Here is a 21,491-nt window from a genome sequence, read left to right on the forward strand (position 1 = left end):
TAATTCAGAAGGTTTTCTGGCCGCTCCTTTCTGAGTCAACGCAAAGGTGAAGCATATGTGAATGAAGTTCACAGAGCAACATCAGATGGAAAAAAAGTAAGTTGAAAGTTAAGAAAGGATATAAATTGGTTGAACTGTATAGACTCAGACCTAAGGGCACCTTTGATGTACACCATGGTCATATGAGTTGCACACAGAAACACCGTCCTAAACACTTTCATGTTAAAATTGTAAGTGCTGTTGTTGTGTGTTGTTATATCTGGGGTTGTCTCATCAATGATCTCATCATGTGTAACAGGAGTTATGTCACCAAGGTTGTCATTCTCATAATAATGCATCATGAGATTACTTCCTAACACGCTGTACTGGCTGATGGAGGAACGATCACAAACTTTGTTTCTCTTTTAAATATTTTTAACCCAGATACACTAGACTGTGTTCTGAATGGGTTTAGCACTCATTAATGTGGATATGATACAACTTGTATTAATCAGTAGATAACAACAAAAGATGCCAACAGAGATCCAGCATAGAGTAGTATCTAATGCTTGATTATTCCTGAGGTTCTAATGCACGAGTTTTAGTAGCCTGATTATACAATGATGCCCTGGATGCGTCTTCCAGCTTCTAGTATGCGTTATTTATACTGGCTGGTATTGGTTACAATACCTAGCGCTTGCATGTTAAGTCACCAGCCAAGATGCTAGGGACTATCTGTATAATTACTGTTATCTTGGCCCTTTTGTGTGAGTTTACAACGGAAGATATTATAGTTAAAGGTGTTGAGTATAATACACAATCTATGTATTGTAAAGCCTCTATTTGAACACTACCTTTATTTGATCACCACTGCAGGAGACAGGTTGAAAAATAGACCGTCACCCTTTAATTGAACGCCACCTTTATTTGACTACTATTTTGACATTCTTTGATTTTTATGAACCCATAATAGCGAATGATCAGTAGAAAAGTGTTCACAAAATGGTACTAATAATGACCAAATTTCATCGTTAACTCTTTGGCTGGGTAAAAGCACCGCAAAAACACCCGAAAGTCATGTGATTTATTTTCGAAAATTCACTAAAATCGGTATTTTATGAGCACGCATAGCTCAAACTAAAATTTATTTCTATTAACAAAATCTTTTGTACATAAACATTCATTTACATATGTACTACTACAAAAAAGTTACAACTATGTACAATTGTCCCTGTGCGAAATGCTTGGAAGCATTCCTTTTGGTAGAGTCCAACGCTACAGCCTAGCCATGCGATCTACCATAACGATCACTTTTCTCTGTATATTCAGAAGTCCTAAAAGTTTACATCACTTCTATCATCTGAATCATTTTTATACTGATCAGACAAAAGATCCTTAATGATTGCAGGATCAAATAAATTTTTATTTTACTGTTTTGAACAGCGAGGCGATATTTACTGGTTTTTCCAACTTCTATTTTTTTTCCAAGGAAGCGCGATTTATTTAGCTTTTAGCACAAAGCAACACCTCTTAGATAATCGTTTCATATTGTAATTCATCGACTAATATCTTGTTGATGATTTTTAAAACTTACTAGTGTTCATATCCTTTGTTTAACGTTACTAGGTGACAGCTTTATAAGTTATCACCACCTACCCAACGGATCGATGACATTTTTGTTGTTTCCCCAGCCAAAGGGTTAACAAATAATTCTTTCATGATTGCTGTTCATATCAAAGTCCATTTTTTAACTCCAAAGCTTATAGTTTTTTCTTTAAAGCTTTGAAAGCAGCTCCATAGAAAAAATTAATGACTGCCGCAGGCTAATAGTAGTTTCTTGTTTTCATGCGGTTTTAATACATCAACTTATAAAAAATGGTTTGGCAATTTCGATGGAATCTTTACTACTAAATGAAGCTAAGAATTGTGTTTAGCACGCTTAGCATGCAAGCTATGCCACTTGGCTAAAACTTTCTCATTATTTGTGTGAAAAGTATTCTAAATGACAACATGTAAAGGTTTTGCTCTGCTAAAAACTGGTTTGGAGGCTAATATCGACTAATTTAGCTGTACAGAAGAGTTGTGGTCTGAAGACATTGTGGAAGCCATAAGAAATAGAGATGGGTTCAAACAAAAGCAACAATGAAAACACAACTGGCTAAGCGAACGATGCAAATATTTTTGTTTTAAAAATGTTAATTTTTGTTTTCGCATGTATTATTAATATGATTTGTTTATGTCGCTGGTTCTTGAATATATAATTGTATTTGATAAATTATTATGGTATAACTTGAAAACATGTGGGTTTATAAATTATTATTTGATAGCATCAGTGCGGCTATCTTAACAAGGCTTACAATGGATCGACGCTCATAACTCTTCTTCTATTGTGCTTTAAAAGCAGGTTTTGGCAGCAAACTGTAGCAAACATATCAGTGAGTGCAATGAGTTTTAATATTATTAAATATAGTTATAAAATTAAAACATGTCCTCAAATTTAGAATGAAATAAAAAATTGAAAGTTCTAACAAATTGCAACACAGGCTATAAGATCGTCGAAGATTAATTGCAAGCGATAGATAACAACACTAAAGATATTTCTCAGCTTTCCAATGCGTATTTATTTAGAGATCTAATACAAGTTGGGGGTACTTTATAGCAAATTTGTTCCATCTAAAAGAGTTAATGATGCTCAACCAAGAAAAGAGTGCGAAATATAGGCAACATTCGTTTCGCATGTAAAAGGGTTAAATTTATTCGCCAAAAAATCTGGCAAGCTATTCAAAAATTGTAACGCACCTTCTATTCAAATGTCACCTCTAATAAACTGCCACTATAGGAGAAAGGTTGAAGAAGTAAGCACTATGGCGTTCAAATAGAGGTTTTACAGTATATCAATCTCGGTGTTTATTTATCTGTTTGTCGTTCGTATGTCCAGTTATAGCGATAAAACTAAAGGAATGAAAACTCCACTTTGCACTGGAATTGAGCTTTGGAACCTTCAGTTCTGCAGACAGGCGAGCTAACTGTCCACAACGCTACACTTTTCTTACCATACTATGAAATAATTGTACATATCTGATACCACTTATATTATACACGCTTCAAGCATTTGCAAAAATACCATTGATTACTACTAATACGTTTGAAGATAGTGATTGCGTGAGTGATGGTGATCATGGTAAAGTGAAGATTTACATTAGCTACAGTTACTAACTTAGGTTACCCAAATTCATGGGCTAAAGAAACTTAGCCAATGGGAACTACATTACCTCCCTCTGTTTATAAGCTGGTTTTCATTATCTGTGCAACTCATTCAGGCATTCAGCTGATAGTTGAATATAATAGGTACTGTCTTAAACACATAGATAGTAAAAAAGAGCTAGAAAATTATGATTGTTAGTGGTGTATAAAAATAGGAGCGTAGTTAAACATATAAAATACACGGGATTTGTATCAGATTAAATTGTAAGTAGGAGTGAACCATCGCAACAGATTCTGTATCAAAGTGAAATTATGGCAACTTCATTGTGGCAACAGGGCTGGGGCAGTGCTTTAACTGAAGGAGAATCTTACCTAGATAATTAATGAGAACAGCTACTATTCAGTCTTAAGTTCAATGTTACTAACCGCTTCTTCCTAATTGACCATCATACATGTACTTGCTAGCTTGGCCGCTGAAATATATATGTAAATACATGTACTTGAGGATTGCAACCTCCAGATGATTTGTGAATGAATAAAAATCTGACAGGAAGTGGAAAAAAATGGGAAAGAAGTTTCACCAACTTCCCTAATACAATCACCATTGCAGTTTAACCTGTTAAAGAACAGGCTGTGTTTTCTGTCGATAACAAAAGCCATAAGGAGAAGCTGATAGTTATTTGGGGCTACTGTTATGGAGAGGATGCTGTACAAATTCGGAACTAGTTTCACTTTCTTGATGTTACCAGTTTGCCTCAACATACCAATTGTCTCCCTGATGTGCTATCCAAATTCAATGCCTGCTTCAACCCCAAATGGAATTGTTGTTTGACCAGTATGTGTTCCTGTCAATGACCCAGGGTCATAGTGAGTTCATTGGCTTGTTTGTCAACCTACAGAAACCTGCAGAAACAAGTGAGAATTTGTAAACAGACAAAATATGATGATTTTTGTTCACTGTGTATTTAACATCGAAGGAGAAATTTCGGTAATTTAGGAATGTGGACCTTGCCAAAGCCATCAATTTCAACAGAGCTACTGAGGTATGGGCGCAAAAACATACCGTTGTCACACGTGACAAGTCGGTTGATATTGTCTCTTCAGAGCGCAATTGGCTTAGTCTGCCCTACAACAGCACCTAAAAATTTCACGATTATAAATTTTGAACTTTCGAAATTGTTAAAATGACAATGCCTTGCCTATGTGGAGGCATTTTCACAAGTGTGTCAAAAAAACTATTAAAAAATACAACAGCTTTCACAAGAAGTTAATGTAATGAATGTCCATATAGCAAAGTCTACGAATGAATCCGTCGTTTTTTTTTTACATCATCAACTCGTTTGCACATGCAAACGAGTTGATGACGTAAAAAAAAGTTGATGACTCGTTCACGAAAAAGCCGCCATTTTGGTAGAAAACGATCGTTTTTCTCTGATTTATTAGTACTTTTAAGTGTTGTTTTGATACTATAATAAAAAATTGCAAACAAAAACATCGTTTTCAAATTATCATTGCAAAAGCTTCATGTTTCTAACGAAAAAATTGTCTATAAAGATGGCCGACAACGATAAAATGATGCCACGAAAAAACGAAGGATACTGGGAAGGTATAAGTGCCAGAGATATGTATCTTTCAGAAGGCTGGTTCTAAAGATAAGTATCTTTAGAATTTCTATTTTAGATGAGTCTGTGGAGACCTTGTACGGTATTTAATACTAAATACCGTACAAGGTCTCCACAGACTCATCTAAAATAGACACAAGAGTCCTATCTACTATACTACCGCTATCACAAGTAAAAATTCTCAACACAGATATTGAGAGTTGTAACGCATGCCTTTTGATGTACAGTCCATCCCTCGTTTATCGCAAGAGTTGTATTCCAAAAATAACCATGATAAGTAAAATCTGTGGAGAAGTCAGCCGTCGGTGTCTTTCTCTGAGAGAAGAACATTGTTATAGGTAGTTGTTAGCGCTAACACTTTTTATAAGCAGGAAGTTTTTTGTAAACGAACATGCCACCTTCAATTATATTTGAGATCTGCAATGAACGAGATATAAAAAGGTCTCATTCTTGTGACATACGCTGAAGTTCAGTGGCCATTCTCACTATGGTTGCTAAGCGACCAAATAATAGTCTCTCACCAAGTGATAGCATTTTCACACATAACCAGATTCACGTGATTTTTATGGGCCTTAAATTCTGGAGCCTTGACTTCTTCTTGCAGGGTAAAAGTGCGAGAAGGCATTCTTCTCCAAAATAAGCCTGTTTTGTCCATTTTTCACATATTCCTCTGCTTTAGCTGAATCCGCAGAAATCTCTGTGAAAAATACATTTTAAAGTTGAATGCGTTGTTGAAATTTCTCAAACCATCCCTTGCTGGCATTAAATGAGCTTGAGACAACATGAACAACACTCATTGACGGTCCGGAATCCGCATCACACTCCTCACCACACTCCTCATCACACTCATCACACTCCTCATCACACTCCTCACAACCTTTGCTGTGAGCAAAGATATTTGATGCTGATGCAATTAATACCAACTGAAAAAAACCCAATAAAAATCATGAATATGTTGAATTAATATTAACAGTAAGTACATAGAAGTGTGTGTATAAAAATGATTACTGTTGCAACATTGTTGCAACTGTTGTTACATTTGTACCAGCATTGCTGTAGAAGTTGCTATAAATTTGTAGTGAAGTTGTAAAAATGTTGCTGTAGAAGCTATCCATCAACATTTTGAATCCAGCAATGCTGGTACAAATGTAAAAATGAGGTAACATAATTGAATACATCAATGAACTCGATGTATTCAATTAGGGTAAACAATTCACGAGGGTAAACAATGTTCTTTGTCTGGCTAAGCGGAGAATGTTAATCGCCCATTCGTACAATTCAAAGAAAAAAATGTCTAAGCTAATACACAAAACAAATACTGTAATGAGCTTTTGTAATGAACGCTCGCTATGAACTCCACACTCGTATGCTGATGAAAGAAAATTTTGCATGCTAATATACTATAGTTATATAACATGCATACAAACAATGTTTCAAATAAAATTGATATAAGATAATTAGTTATAAAAAAATTAGTTTTAATTAACATAAATAAATAACTTAAAAACTGTAAATAAAGAAAGATAGGCGAATACCTGTTCATATTCGAATGCAAGCAAGTTATTCAACGCTTAAACCAGCTAAGAAAAGCATACATTTTAAAACATCCTATTTTAAACCAGATGCAGCTCACAGAAAAACCTTTGTCGCTAAATGACTCGACTATTACATCGATAAAACATTGGGAAAAAAGATTGCATATCCCAGCAATTGAACTGGGTTTATTCAGATGCACAGTTACACACATTTTGATTAGTAGCTGCAATAAGTATGAGCGCTGTAGAGTTGGGCAAGATAGCGGCGTGGAGTGGTGAGCTGATCGTGTGCTATGCGTGTGTCTGCTTGCATACAGAATACCCTAGATTCCAGGTTCCAGGATTTTGTATTGCTAGATTTTAATTGCTATAACTGGACACAGGGTGTACAAAAAGACAAACAGACAAACACTGAGATTTATATATATATATATATATATAGATAGATAGATTATTGCGTTCTGTTATACTTAATTACTTAAATTATAAATTAAACAAGCTGAGCTCCAAGGCTAGCTGTGTAAGACAAAAATGCAAACCAATTCCAACAGCTCTTTTCTCTATTGGCTTATGAAGAATTGGATTTCTGCAGTACATAATTGTTACTGTTATTTGTTGTTGTGGTCACTCACTTCTTTCCCCGCTCATTTATACATTTGACTAGTTTGAGAAGCCTCAAATCCTTCAACACAAACAAGCGAGTAAGATTTGAGGCTATGGTGACCCTAGTTATGATCAATGTATCACAGGGTATTCAATAGTTTTCATATTGGACATTAAAACTGTTTGAGTTTGAAAAAAACAAGGTTGTTTTCTGTATTGGTTTGTATGGGCATATACGCACTTTTTATCAGGCAAGTGTGTGGTATTGTAGTGCGCTCGTCAAACTACTTGGCAGAAGAAGGCTGAACAGAAACACAAGCAGAAGGTGTCAGATCAAAAAGGTAAATATGAGCTTGTTCAACGATGGTTTTTAGTGTGTAATTGTTCTGTGAACGTCTGACATGCTACAGGAAAGAAGTCATTATGAACATTGTGTAAATCAGATGAGCCGAATGTAGACTTCTGCTCTCACATGAGGGTTTATGACCCTTACCTGCAGTCATGTATTTTGGAACTATGGGCTTTATACAGAATCTGACATTACAACCATTTTTAGTGAGGGTTATGATATTTATAAACTGTATTTTGGTATGCAGGCTAAGAGGTTAAACTATCAACTAGATACATACAATTATTCTATATGTTGACATTTAATGGAAGGTAGTACAAAAAGCGAATGGGTTCCTTCCTGGAATATTTGTTGGAAAAAGAAGAGTTCAGTTGTTTCTGATGTAGCAGGTATTTCAAACAGCTTTAAATACTCTCTTGATGTCTATTTCAGGCAATTAAAGCTAGAAATATGTTTTCATTAATCTTGTCTGTAAATACTGTTACAGTACTTATGTCCATTTTCGACAACTAAAGTTAAAAAGACATCTTTATTTACGATCAAAAATAATGTTTCCAATTTATATCACAACTTCCGAAGGATGTGGTATACCCACGTTCAGCACTGAAACACTTATACAGTCATATCTCTACATATGGGTGTCTCTACATATGGGAATCATCTGGATTTTTGTTTATCCCTATCTTTGTTATTACAGATGTGGAGATGGAGCCTTTTGAACACCAGACAATTTTTGGTGTTTTTTTGTGCCTTCACTTATTCCTTAGCCATAAAAACCTTTCTTATTCCTTAGAAAAATTAAGCCCTTCTATTGAATAATGTAAACAGAACATGCACATTTGAAATGTGTAGTATTGCTTGTGGTCTACTTCATAATTGTTTATTGTGGAGTTCTAACAGAAGTAACTGTTGTGTTTAGTTATATATGACATCATCTAACAGAAATAACTGTAGTGTCTAGTTATATATGACATCATCTGACAGAAGTAACTGTTGTGTTTAGTTATATATGACATCATCTAACAGAAATAACTGTAGTGTCTAGTTATATATGACATCATCTGACAGAAATAACTGTAGTGTCTAGTTATATGTGACATCATCTGACAGAAGTAACTGTTGTGTCTAGTTATATATGACATCATCTGACAGAAGTAACTCTTGTGTCTAGTTATATATGACATCATCTGACAGAAGTAACTGTTGTGTCTAGTTATAGATGACATCATCTGACAGAAGTAACTCTTGTGTCTAGTTACAGTCATTTGCAAAAGTTTAAGACCACTTGGTAAATTTGAAGAAATTTTCTATCAAAGGATGTTACTAGCTTCTGGCTTCAGTTAATCTCCTCAGTTGTTCTTGTAACCCTATCTGTCGCTCCTTAAGTCGGTTCATTATTGCCAAGCGTAAAGATTAATGCTTTATTTAATTTTTGGCTCAGTTTTGTGGCAAATATTAGTTTAAACGACATGGTGAAAATAGGTAAAAACAGGCCGTGGTACCGACTGTTAGAGCCAAAATATTTGTCACCAAGAGGTATAGCCACTAGACCATTCAAGACTGGTCAAACGTGTTATTCTAAGATAAGTCTAATTGGTTGTAGTTTAAATTACGCAAGAGACACGTTTGTAGACCAGTAGTAACTTGCTGTGATGTCAGATAAAGCTGTCATAAGAATAAAACATTCACCGAGTCATATGGCATGGAAGACGATGTTCGTCAAAGAGACTGCAGGCTGGTACCTTTTAGATAAAAACATCACTATGGATGGTGAGAAGGAAAAAACACTTTTTGAACACAATATAACAGCTTTATATATGAGGTACGTGAATGCATTGTCTTTATGCATGATGGAGCACCTTGCCACAGATTGAATATATTGGTGACAGATTATCTGAAAAAGATGAAAGTCGAAGTTCTTGCTTGGCCAGGTAACAGCCCAGATCTCAACCTAATTGAGAATCTGTGATGCAAAGTCAAGGACAAATAAGCAAAAGAGCAGCCCCAAATGCTTAAGCTGTATATGAAGCAATTAGGACAGTTTGATAACTGAGATCACCGATGACTATTGTGAAAAACCTATTGAGAGCACGCCAATGAGACTTAAAGCTGTAATAGAAAACGAGGGACGACATACAAAATATTGACATTACAGCATTTGGAGTAACTGTTGCACAGTATAGACTATGTATTCTCTAACTTGTATCATAGCGTAAACAAAAAAGAAAAAATTTGGTGTAATACCAAACATCTTAATTTTTCGGAAAAATCAAGGGTGGTCTTAAACTTTTGCCAATGACTGTATATATGACATCATCTAACAGAAGTGACTGTTGTGTTTAGTTATATATGACATCATCTGACAGAAGTAACTGTTGTGTTTAGTTATATATGACATCCTCTGACAGAAGTAACTGTTGTGTCTTGTTATATATGACATCATGTAACAGAAGTAACGGCTGTCTTGTTATATAATATGACATCACCTGACGGAAATAACTGTTGTGTCTAGTTATATATGACATCATCTGACAGAAGTAACTGTTGTGTCTAGCTATATATGACATCATCTGACAGAAGTAACTGTTGTGTCTAGTTATATATGACATCATCTGACGGAAATAACTGTTGTGTTTAGTTATATATGACATCATTTACAGGCCTTGTAAATATCATCTGGGTTTTTGTTTATCATTATCTATGTTACTACAGATGTGGAGATGGAGTCTCTTGAACGTCCAACAATTTTAGGTAAGCTTTTTTGTACTTTCACTTATTGTTTAGTTAGTATCATATGGTTTTTGTGTGCCTACTAGAGGTAATTATCAGTGTATATAGCTATTGTATACTGTATGTATATATCCTACTAGTATTAGAGGTTATTAACAGTGTATATAGCTATTGTATACTGTCCGTATATATCCTACCAGTATTAGAGGTAATTAACAGTGTATATAGCTATTGTATACTGTATGTATATATCATACCAGTACAGTCATACGTCAACTTACGAGCTTAATGCGTTCCGAGGCTGAGCTCGTATGTCAATTTATTCGCATGTTTGTGCATTTTATTTATATATAGAACAATTAAATATATATTTATTGGTTTCCTTGCTCTGTAAAATGCAAATAAAACACTCAAAACAAGATATTGTAACAGAAAAAACATGTTGGTTATTGTCCTAACTTACCACTTGCTTTCAAAAAGCAACAAATAAAAAAGAATGCAAGGAAATGTGTTAAATTAAAATGTAAAATTAAATACATACAATAGCAGCTAACGCTAGCATTTGCCAGAGAGAGATATATAAGTTATCCTTCATTGCAACAGTTGACTGATAAATTTGGATTTTATCAAAGTCTTAAAAGACAAACTTAGAAGCAAATCTAAAAGCAAACTTTCATTTTTAACTTAACGTAATTAGAATTTCTTCGGCGTTCATAGTTTGAAGTTTCTCGCTAGTTAGCTAATTTTTCCTTTGTTTCGCTTTCACGACTAGTCGGCCGTTTTAAGATGAACCTATCTAAGGACATTTGCCTTTGTCGCCCTTTCAACATGTCGCGATTAGGACGAACACAGGTGTCGTCACAAAGGTTTAATGCACGACCACTAGCCAACTTGTCTGAATGTCTATTTTTATAGTTTTGATAGATAGCAACAGCCTTTTCAAATAGCGTCGTTTCAGTTACGCTGTCACCGGCCAATTGTTTATTTTATATCCAATGCCTGAGCGGTCTCTCCATCAGCGGTGGTGAAGATCGCCGCGCCGTTTAGAAACTACGGTTAGTACTTTTGCGAGCTAAATGCCCTGAATATAATCCTTCTGTTTGATAATTGTGGATGTATTTCTGTCATATTGCTGAGCTAGCTCAATCATGCATACACATTTCGCATATTTTTCAATAATTTTCCGTTTAATATCAATTGTTATCATTTGCTTTTTCTTTGCATTATTTTTCATTTTACTGGCAAACTTTCGGTCTACGCACAGTACTTTTAATTCACATAATTCTGCACTGAAAAGCGTGCACAAAAACACGGTACAAAAGTATAACCTGTGCAGTTGAAAAATACAGATTGATGCTGTTGTCATAAAACACCTCCGGCATACTTGGCAACTGACTCACGTGCTCGTATCTCAAATATGGTTCGTATGTTAGTGCTAAAACTTGTTTAAAAGCTGGCTCGTATCTCAAGTTTCTCGTACGTTGGAGCACTCGTAAGTTGAAGTATTACTGTATTAGAGGTAATTAACAGTATATATAGCTATTGTATACTGTATGTATATATCCTACTAGTATTAGAGGTAATTAACAGTGTATATAGCTATTGTATACTGTATGTATATATATATCCTACTAGTATTAGAGGTAATTAACAGTATATATAGCTTCTGTATACTGTATGTATATATATCCTACTAGTATTAGAGGTAATTAACAGTGTATATAGCTATTGTATACTGTATGTATATATATATCCTACTAGTATTGGAGGTAATTAACAGTGTATATAGCTATTGTATACTGTATGTATATAGGAACATGTTTGGGCAGGTCAAGTAAATTTTAAAAAAATAAAACAACTATGGCAGGGTTTAAATGCAAATGTGAAATAATTAGCAAGAAATAGCCAAATTGAGTCTGTTTTGCTATGATTGCAATAAAAAATGATTTGGTAATGATACAATTATTATGAACTGAGAAAACTAAATAAATATCCTGAATAGGTTGAATTAATAATAACAATTACTTCGTCGGTTACTAAGGTTAAAAAAGGTTACTGTTCCATCAGAAGCTATCTATCAAAACTTTGAATTTGACAATACGGGTAGGCCTACCTCTCGATACTGGTACAAATGTAAAAATGAGATATCGGACTGTCTTTGTCTGACCAAATGGAGAGAGAATGTCGAGGCTTCTCCTACGAAGATAATACATTTGTCCGCGTGAAAAGAATTGGTCTTGATCGCGATATACTAATTGAACCTTACAAAAAACCGAATTTAGAAGTTTAAGAAAACACAAAAAAACATCGTGTTTCATAGAGTTAATAAAATTCATAGTTTCAAATAATACGCCATTCAGCGTGTGTACACGGTATATGATAACGTCTTTTATCAATACGCTTTGTACAGCTCAGTGATAGTGCGTGTGAATAAAAAAACTTGCTGTTGTCTTGGCCGTGAGTTCAAATCTATCGGAACGTGGAATTTTAATTCCAAGATTTTAATAGCTATGGCTAGACACGCACACACACACACATACGACCAACTTTGAGCAGCATATAGATATATCTATATATATATAGTTATATAGTTATATACATGTATATATGAAATAGATATATAACTATATAGTACATGTATAGGTGAGCTAATAGGTTGACAGTCAGTCCCGATTCATCTCAGTGTAAAATGCTGTGTCTACTGCTGGTAAAACTATAGAACTGACAGATGTCATGGCTCTGCACTCATGCTAGTCATTCAGCCAACCAGATGGAGAACAGCTGTTGAATTTTTTCTAGTTATCCTTAGTATTAGACTAATTTGTGGTGTAATTACAAGACCCCGCGAATAGTTTTCATCTAGAGGATGTGTGTAGACAACTCCTAATTAATAGCTATGGCTGGACACGCACACATACACACATATGACCAATTTTGGGAAATATATAGATACTAGCTGCATTACCCGCCTACAGTAACAGATTCACGTGCAGCATAAGGTTTATTGAGAGTTGTCTTTCATACTGTAAAACAACTCCAAATATGCAGTCTACTGAAATTGTTGCCCTGAATATGCACACACATATTATGATGTCAATAATGTTGGGGAAAACAATAGAAATCTACAATGTGTTTTACAGCTAGATGCGTGTAAAATCTAGTAAATATTCTAGATTCATGTTTCTAGATTCATGTGTCTAGATTCATGCATCCGTTCATACCCGTCTATGGCTTGGCCCGTCATACCCGTCCATGGCCCGTCTACCCGCCTTGGCTGACCAGTCTATACCCGCCTCGCAGTTGACTATCGCGCTTTTGCATTCGCCTCGCCATCAATCGCCTCGCAATCATCCGGCCCGCATCCGCCTCGCAATCAATAGCCTCGCACTCAATCGCTTTGCAGTCAATCGCTTCGCAATTAATCGCCTCGCACTCGCAACCAATCATCTCGCAACCAATCGCCTCGCACTCGCAATCAATTGCCTCACACTCGCAATCAATCACCTCGCAATCAATCGCCTAGCACTCAATCGCTTCGCAATCTATCGCCTCGCGCTCGCCAACTCATCCGGAAAGCCGCGCCTGGATACACTCGCTGCACTCGGGGCGAAAAAGGTCTTCCGCGCATCCCCAAGTGACGCCACGGCCCCAAACCGCTAGCTGCATAACCCGTCCACAGGAACAGATTCATGTACAGCAAGAGGTTTATATAGAGTTGTCTTTTATACTGTAAAACAACTCCAAATATGCAGTTTACTGAATTTTTTTGCCCTGATCACACTACGCATACACATATGCAGTCATATAGGTCAATAATGTAGGGGGGAACAATGTAAATCTGCCATACGTTTTACAGCTAGTCTACAATGCATCAGTATCAAACCACTCAAATCGGAGTTGCCCTATTTGTGTACAGAGAACTGATAATTAAATTGACATTGCTAGGCAAACTGAAGTTCTTCAAACTGGCAGTATTGAAAAGTTTTGCATCTTTTAAAAAATTATACAAAATATTTTGCTATCGCCAGCATTTATTGAATGGAGACTTCTACATTCTTAAAACACTAATCATAGCTCACCAGTTTTTCGTCTATAGCCTGTGTTTTGACATGGTATATACAAACAGTAATGAGGTTGTGTCAATAAAATTTATAAGTATAACAGCACAGACAGTATGATGTCAAGGCAGATACAGCATTAGCACTTTACAATAGTAGAACAAAGCGCCGACATGATAGCCTTTGTATGAGATACAATAAGGAAAAGAAATGCATGAAAAGATATATATACTGAAAAATATGTTAGAAAATGCTGCATGTGGTATAGCAGAACATGAAGGACATAAAACATTTTTGGTTTGTCTGTCGGGCGTATGAAGAAACAGTTTTCGGCGAGTGCCTACTTTTGAGCAGGCGACGTATAGCTGGTCATGGCTGATGCAGGGTGACAGTAAGTCGATAGCAGCTGGTCTCTTTCTTTTCACAATGGCGTATCGCAACCCTCGGAGTACTCGTGAAAGTTCTGTAATAGTAAGTTACAGTAGGCCTACTCGTAGCTGGAAAAAAATTAGTAACTCGGCTGCTGAAGGAAATGAACATGACGCACTATCACGAACAGCGGCAAATCCAACGTTATTAAGTAGTGGAGATGTGGCAATTCATAGACAATACAACATCATATAAGAAACACTTACCTTTTTGATGTGGAAAGTAGGTGAGAAATGCGTTTTTCCAGTGGCTCCAAGAAACAAACGTTTACGTGACCTTCTCGGTACACGTTGGCAGTAAATATTAATTGCATGTAAATAACTACTCGTTAATTTATTTTATTTAATGAATAGTACATTTGTATAGCTGTATAGACACCTTTGTATAGGCCGCAGAACTCAGGAAGGTGCTTTTTAACACGGCAGAAAATTTGCCATTTAAAAAGCGTGCTAACCAGGGATTTCGGTTAATGCGCCCGAGCGGTGAAAGAAAAAGAACAGAATCGCCACACCTTTATATAAGCCGCTTGACTCAAATCGTCAGAGAAAAGTAGCGGCTAATAGTCCATATTACGATATTTAGTATTCATATTAGTTCGGTTGGCTTCGTTCGACCGAATGGAAAAAGAAAGACCGCTCTATAATTTGTTTACCGTTACTACACATATTAATTCAGTTCGCTTCGTACGACCGAAATTCGTACAACGATAAAAGAAAAGACCGCTCTATAAGGCGGACAATCAATCAATCACACAGACAACGATTGCCGTTTATATAGTAGATACTAGCTGTGCTACCCAGCGTTGCCCGGGTAGTAAAAAAAGTCTCTGCACACAAAGTTGATTTGTATTTAACATATAACAACATTTGCCATTCTAACTTTCAAACTACATATCATGAAAGAAGTGTTTTGTGTAGTTGAAATAAATTAAGAGAGAAAATAAAACAACTGTAAAGGTTTTCAAACTTTTTCAAACAACTACAACTTTCAAACTTCATATCATGAGGAAAAGGTTTTGTGCCGGACAACTGATTTAAAAATAAATAAAACAACTGTAAAGGTTTTCAAACCAATGTAAATTTAAAATTTCATAACTTTCAGCGACCTATATCTTTTGATAACATACAGTAGAACCTCGGTTCTTGAACATAATCAGTTACAGATGGTACTTCAAAAACCGAGTTGTTCGAGATCCGAAACAATTTTTTCCATTAAATAAGATTATGTAAAGTTTAATCCGCTCCAAGGCGAGAAAACAACTTCTGTAAAGAAATTTTTCAACATTTTACACCATTAGCTGTACTTGTACCTGGGCATTGCCCGGGTAATAAAAAAGTCTTTGCACAGAAAATTGATTTGTATTTAACATATAACAACACTTGCCATTCTAACTTTTAAATTACATATCATGAGAAAAGTGTTTTGTGTAGTTGAAATAATTTGAGAGAAAATAAAAACAACTGTAATGTTTATCAAACTTTGTCAAACAACTGCAACTTTCAAACTTGATATCATGAGGAAAATGTTTTCTGCCGGTCTAATAAATTGAAAAAAATAAAACAATTGTAAAAGAGGTTTAGATGTAAATTTCAAATAATTAGCAAGTAATAGCTAAATTAACTCGGTTTTGCAACAATTACAATAAAAGATGATATGGTAGTGATACAATTAATACAAACTGAAAAAAAAAAATTCGTGAATATGTTGCGTTAATAATAGCAATTCTTGCATAAAAGTGTGGGTATAAAAAGGTTACTGTCCCACCAGAAGCTATCCATCAATTCTTTGAATACATCGATACTAAAAAATCAAACAAAATATGGTAGTATTTTGTAGTTGAAACAATCTATTAGAAAAATGTCTGCCAAAAATGGTTGAATAAAAGAATAATATTAATAATAAAGATTACCGTATATACTCAATTATAGGACGCACCCTAGTATAAGACGCAGCATAAATTTCAGCCAATTATTGAGAATAAAGGGTAATTCAAGTATAGGACGCACTTCAATTGATCACTTCACAAGTGAAATTTTCGCACGATCAATCGATTGTTTTCTCACTTTGAGGGCTCAGTTGACTGACAGGTAAGTTTTAACGCTAGAGTGAATTCAACTGAAGTCTGCCGGCAATCAATTTTGTACCGTAATTGGAATCAATAAATCTTTTCACATGTGCTGTTTTTTGTGTTGTTTTTGTTTGTCATGAATAAATCTTTTGAAAACGAATCTGGTTGTTATTTTCTTGTCAGTCACATGACTATCTTGGAAGTGAGCAATCATTCTTAATCTTCCTTATAAAGGCGTCCGTTTGACTCAATAATAAAAAGCGACGAAAACGTGAAATAAAAACATAATTCCATTTATTTATCACCTCACTCAGACATAAAAATATGAAATTCATTGCAATTTTTACAAGTAATTGTATACATAATAAAGTGACAAATGTTTATTTTCAAATGCCGTGAAATTCTTCTTCATCAGATGAAACTTCAAGGCGTTTCTTGTCTTGTTCCTCGGTGAGTATATCGTCATAGATTTCATTTTCGTCATCAGTGTCTTCATTGGTGTCGTTCACTTGATCAGTCTAGAGGATGTCGTCTTCTGTTCTGTCGAGGTTGTTACTGATAGAACATTTATTGAAGGATTTTTCGATCATCGGCGCTTTTCGCTCATCGGCGCATCATCTTACGTTTGTTGACTGAAGACATTTTTGCGAGCAATAAGTGGAGTTAAAAACAGTTAAAATCGCCGCGATTGTCTTCCGTCTACCGAGTGTCCGTCCCCTCTCGTATACATGGTATACGGTATAGCAGTGGCCTGATAATCGGTGCTGCTTCATAGAAACACATGGCCCCTCGTGGTATGTTGCGATTATAAGACGCAGGTGAAATGTAGGCTGATTTTCAGGTCAAAAAAGTGTGTCTTATAATTGAGTATATACGGTAGAAACTAATCAAGTCATAATAACAGTGATAGGAAAATGAATAATGTTTAAACTTCAAACACGATACTCAATTTATGTTTTATAGTTAAAATAATGCAAGTTGAAATAATAACGACAATGAAACAAAATTTAAAAAACATATATTATAGATTTCAAAAGTCATAAGAAGTTTATAAACATAATAAGGGAATGTAAGTTTATATATATATATATGTTTCTCAAAGTATGTAAATGTATGTAAATATAAGAGAGTGGAGAATAACTGATACTTGCAATCTTACACGATAAATCTTACAGTAATCTTACAAATGTTTGTTGTAAAATGTAAAATTAATTACGAAAAACTAATTGGTTAGGTTTAAAAGGAAAGATGTGTAAGCTAATACATCTAGCTGTACAACCCAGCGTTGCCCGGGTAATAAAAAAGTCTGTGAACAGAAAATTGATTCATATTTAACATATCTACCTAACATATGCCATTCTACCTAAAACAACTGTAAAGGTTTTCAAACTTTGTCAAACAACTTTTAAACTTTATATCATGAGAAAAATGGTTCGTGCAGGTCAAATAAATTAAAAAATAAAACGACTATAAAAGGGTTTAGATGTAAAAGTGAAATAATTAGCAAGTAATAGCTAAATTGAGTCTGGTTTGCTGCGATTACAATATGAGATGATTCGGTAATGATACAATTAATACGAACTGAGAAAACAAAATAAAAATTCGTAATATGTTGAATTAATAATAACAATTCTTGCATAGAAGTGTGTGTATAAAAAGTTACTGTTCCACTAGCAGCTATTCATCAAAACTCTGAATACGACGATACTGGTACGACGATATGTAATGTAAAAATAAAATATTGTAGTGTCTTTGTCTGATCAAAGGTGAGAGAATCTAGATTTTAGAGGCTATTCCTACTCGAGGTAATACAATTGTCCATGGGAAACGTATTAACCTTTACGGCGATTTGGCAATTGAACCTTAATAAAAGCCGGAAATAGAGGTTCACAAAAACGCAAAAAACGCATCGGGTTTCATAGAGTTAATAGAATTTAATCGCCAGATTCTAATATCGAGAGTCTATTGTCGACATCGTTTTGCCAAAAACAAATTAGCCCTAATACGTCGAGAACAAAACAGCATCGCGTGTCACGAAGCTAAAATAAATTCATAGAGTTGTAATTATTACGTCATTTTTGTATAAAAATGGTGAATAGGTTATGTATAAAGGCGCACTAACTTTAGATTCCTATTGATGCGCCCTAGCGGTGAAAGAAAAAACCACAGAATAGCCGAATCCTTATATAATCCGCATGGCTCAAACCATAAAAAAAAGTAGCGGCTAATAGTCCGAAAAGTACGGTACGCTATAAGGTGGACACACGCACACACAAACACACACACACGCACAATGATTGCCGTTTATATAGTAGATATAGATCTATATATATAGTTATATACATGTATATATGAAATAGATATATAACTATATAGTATATGTATAGGTGAGCTAACAGATTGACAGTCAGACTCGATTCATCTCAGTATAAGATGCTGTATCTACTGCTAGTGAAACTATAAAACTGACAAATTTCATGATTGCACTCATGCTGGTCATTCGGCCAACCAGATGGAGAGCAGCTGTTGAAGTTATTCAAGTTATCTTTAGTATTAGACTAATTTGTTGTGTAATGACAAGACCCTGCGAATAGTTTTCATCTACAGGATGTGTGTAGACAACTCATATTAACTTCATAAAGTTATTATGAGGCAGTTTCTTAGATTAACTTTAGTGTAAGAAGGGAGGGCGGAGAAAAGTTCTATAGATGTCAACATTTTTAACCATTTGATCCTTGACAGCCTCGACTTGCCTCGACTATTCCGGCATTGTGCAGCGTGTGTCAGAAACCTTGACAGCCAGTATACTGGCTCCCCATGGCTCTGTTTACAAATGCTGTTTCTAAGTAACTGCGTAAATCATTCAAATTAACTCTTGCATTGGTGGTAGACTGAAAATTTTGTTTCTATTTTCAACCTTTTTCAAATATCTTCATTTACTTTGTTGTAATAGCAAGTTTTCTGGGACGATATCCCAAAACAATAGATTTGGCTCATTTGTTGGTATGTGATGCAGATGACGAATTATGTGATACTAACTAATATTTTACTGATTATTTCAAGTCAGAAAATGATTATGTGCTCAATGGATATGGTGCTACTGCACAGGTTTTCAGAATTTTTTTAAATCCTACAAATTTTTATGCTTTTTGTCTGAAGAACATTAAAACAAGTTTTCTGGTGACATTTGCTGTGTGTTGTTTGACTTTGTAACCAATGTTTTATCAAATGTCATTGGATTATCAGTATATTTAGATATATTTCATAAAAGTTTCAGAAGCCCTGTTGTTTGACAAGTTGTCAGGGAGCTTGACACATTGACAAGAATGACCAGGGTTCAAAGGGTTAATACTTTGAAACCTAACTGATCCTAGACTGTATATATCTTTCAATCGACTGTGAAAGCAGTGAAGATAGCACAATTTCTTGTGAAGTGGCGATCATATTGAAGCTTCGAGCTCGGAGAACTCAATGAAAAAAATCAGATTTCAAATACAGTAAAAAGTTCATTTTTTGTAATCTTTCAAAGATGAGATGTTTTAGAGGTAACTGAAAAAAACAAATGTTTTAATTTGATCAAGTTTTGTCAATTTTAACCTTGAAAATTCCTGGCAGTCAGATCACCTCAAACATCAAAAACAATTGCAAATGATAGAAAAATATCAATACTTTCAGAAAGAATCTACAAAGATTTTTTGCAAGTTCATCTTCAAGCAGAAAACAAAAGGAAAGTTATGTATTGTAGCTGTTTGTACAAATTATTGCATTTGTATATTAAGCTGTAAAATGGTTAGTTGTAAAGCTAACAGAAGCAATGATGTCACAAATATTTTTTGTAATTTTTCAAAGATGTGATGTTTTAGAGGTAACTGAAAAAATAAATGTTTTAACTTGATCAAGTCTTGTCGATTTCAACCTTGAAAATTCCTGGCAGTCAATTTACCTCAAACATCAAAAGAATTGCAACTGATAACAAAATACATTCAGATAAAGTCTATTAAAACTTTGTGCAAGTTAATCTTTAAGCTGAAGACAAAATGAGAAGTTTTATATTGTAACTGTTACTATTATTGAATTTAGGTACTTTGTGTCATCTAATGAATTTGTGTACTAGGCTGTTGAGTGGCTAACTCAAGCAATGATGACACTCTTTGCCAGCAGTTTATCATAGTGTTACTTTCAGTGGCTTTCCTTTTAAGCAAAATAAATTGTGTGGAAGTTAGAATGGGATTAATGCCGAAATTTCATATAATTAACTGGTAGATAATCATTTAGCCACAATAACAACAATATTGATATTGGCCACACATATCCTTCTATCATTAGTACAAATCATTTCCCTTTGTTTATTATATTGTAATGTGTAATGTTAATATAATATGAGACTAACTGTTGATATAAATACCCTACGAATATGAGAAACAATAACTTATCTAGTGATTCCTAATAATGACGTAAGAACAATTGATTTTACAATTTTAATATAGGTAATAATTTTATATAATAATTAAGTTTAGTGTGATTCTAGTAACTTTTATATTGCCGTACTTTATAGAACAAGAAATGGAAGCCCTGATGAGCGATCATCCTGAAGATGAAGGTATAAAACTACATAACTCATTTATTCAATAGCAGTACTTTAGCAGTACTGTAATTGTTCACACTATCACTTAAGTCAACAATTAGCTGTAGGATGGACCGCAACGATGAGCTGCTATGACGTTATTTTGTGATGAGTGATCATGGCTAGCGAAGATGCGATAGACTTTTAACATGTTGAACTTTGACACCGATGATCGCAACTGTCAGCATCTTGATTGGCTGTTTCTTAACGGCATCAGATCAAATTTCAACAGTTGTGAAGATCGACATGAATGTCATTCGGCTAGCATGGTAAAGAACCACACTAGTGAT

The 21,491-nt window shown here is 34.7% G+C and overlaps 1 protein-coding gene across 3 annotated transcripts in view; it reads left to right on the forward strand.

The window, feature by feature from the left end:
* LOC137408862 (baculoviral IAP repeat-containing protein 7-like) overlaps positions 1-21,491 on the forward strand; it is an 88,042-nt gene that overhangs the window by 30,286 nt on the left and 36,265 nt on the right. For 2 of the 3 annotated variants that reach the window (XM_068095445.1, XM_068095444.1), the window contains exon 1: positions 7,990-8,028. In XM_068095445.1, coding sequence (XP_067951546.1) covers positions 7,998-8,028 — 31 coding nt within the window. In that variant the 5' untranslated portion in view covers positions 7,990-7,997. Of the gene's footprint in view, positions 1-7,989; positions 8,029-21,132; positions 21,178-21,491 lie in introns of those variants that run through there. The other variant, XM_068095447.1, reaches the window with a different exon arrangement.

The sequence above is a fragment of the Watersipora subatra genome, chromosome 11 (assembly GCF_963576615.1).
Source record: "Watersipora subatra chromosome 11, tzWatSuba1.1, whole genome shotgun sequence".
NCBI classification, from domain to species: domain Eukaryota; kingdom Metazoa; phylum Bryozoa; class Gymnolaemata; order Cheilostomatida; family Watersiporidae; genus Watersipora; species Watersipora subatra.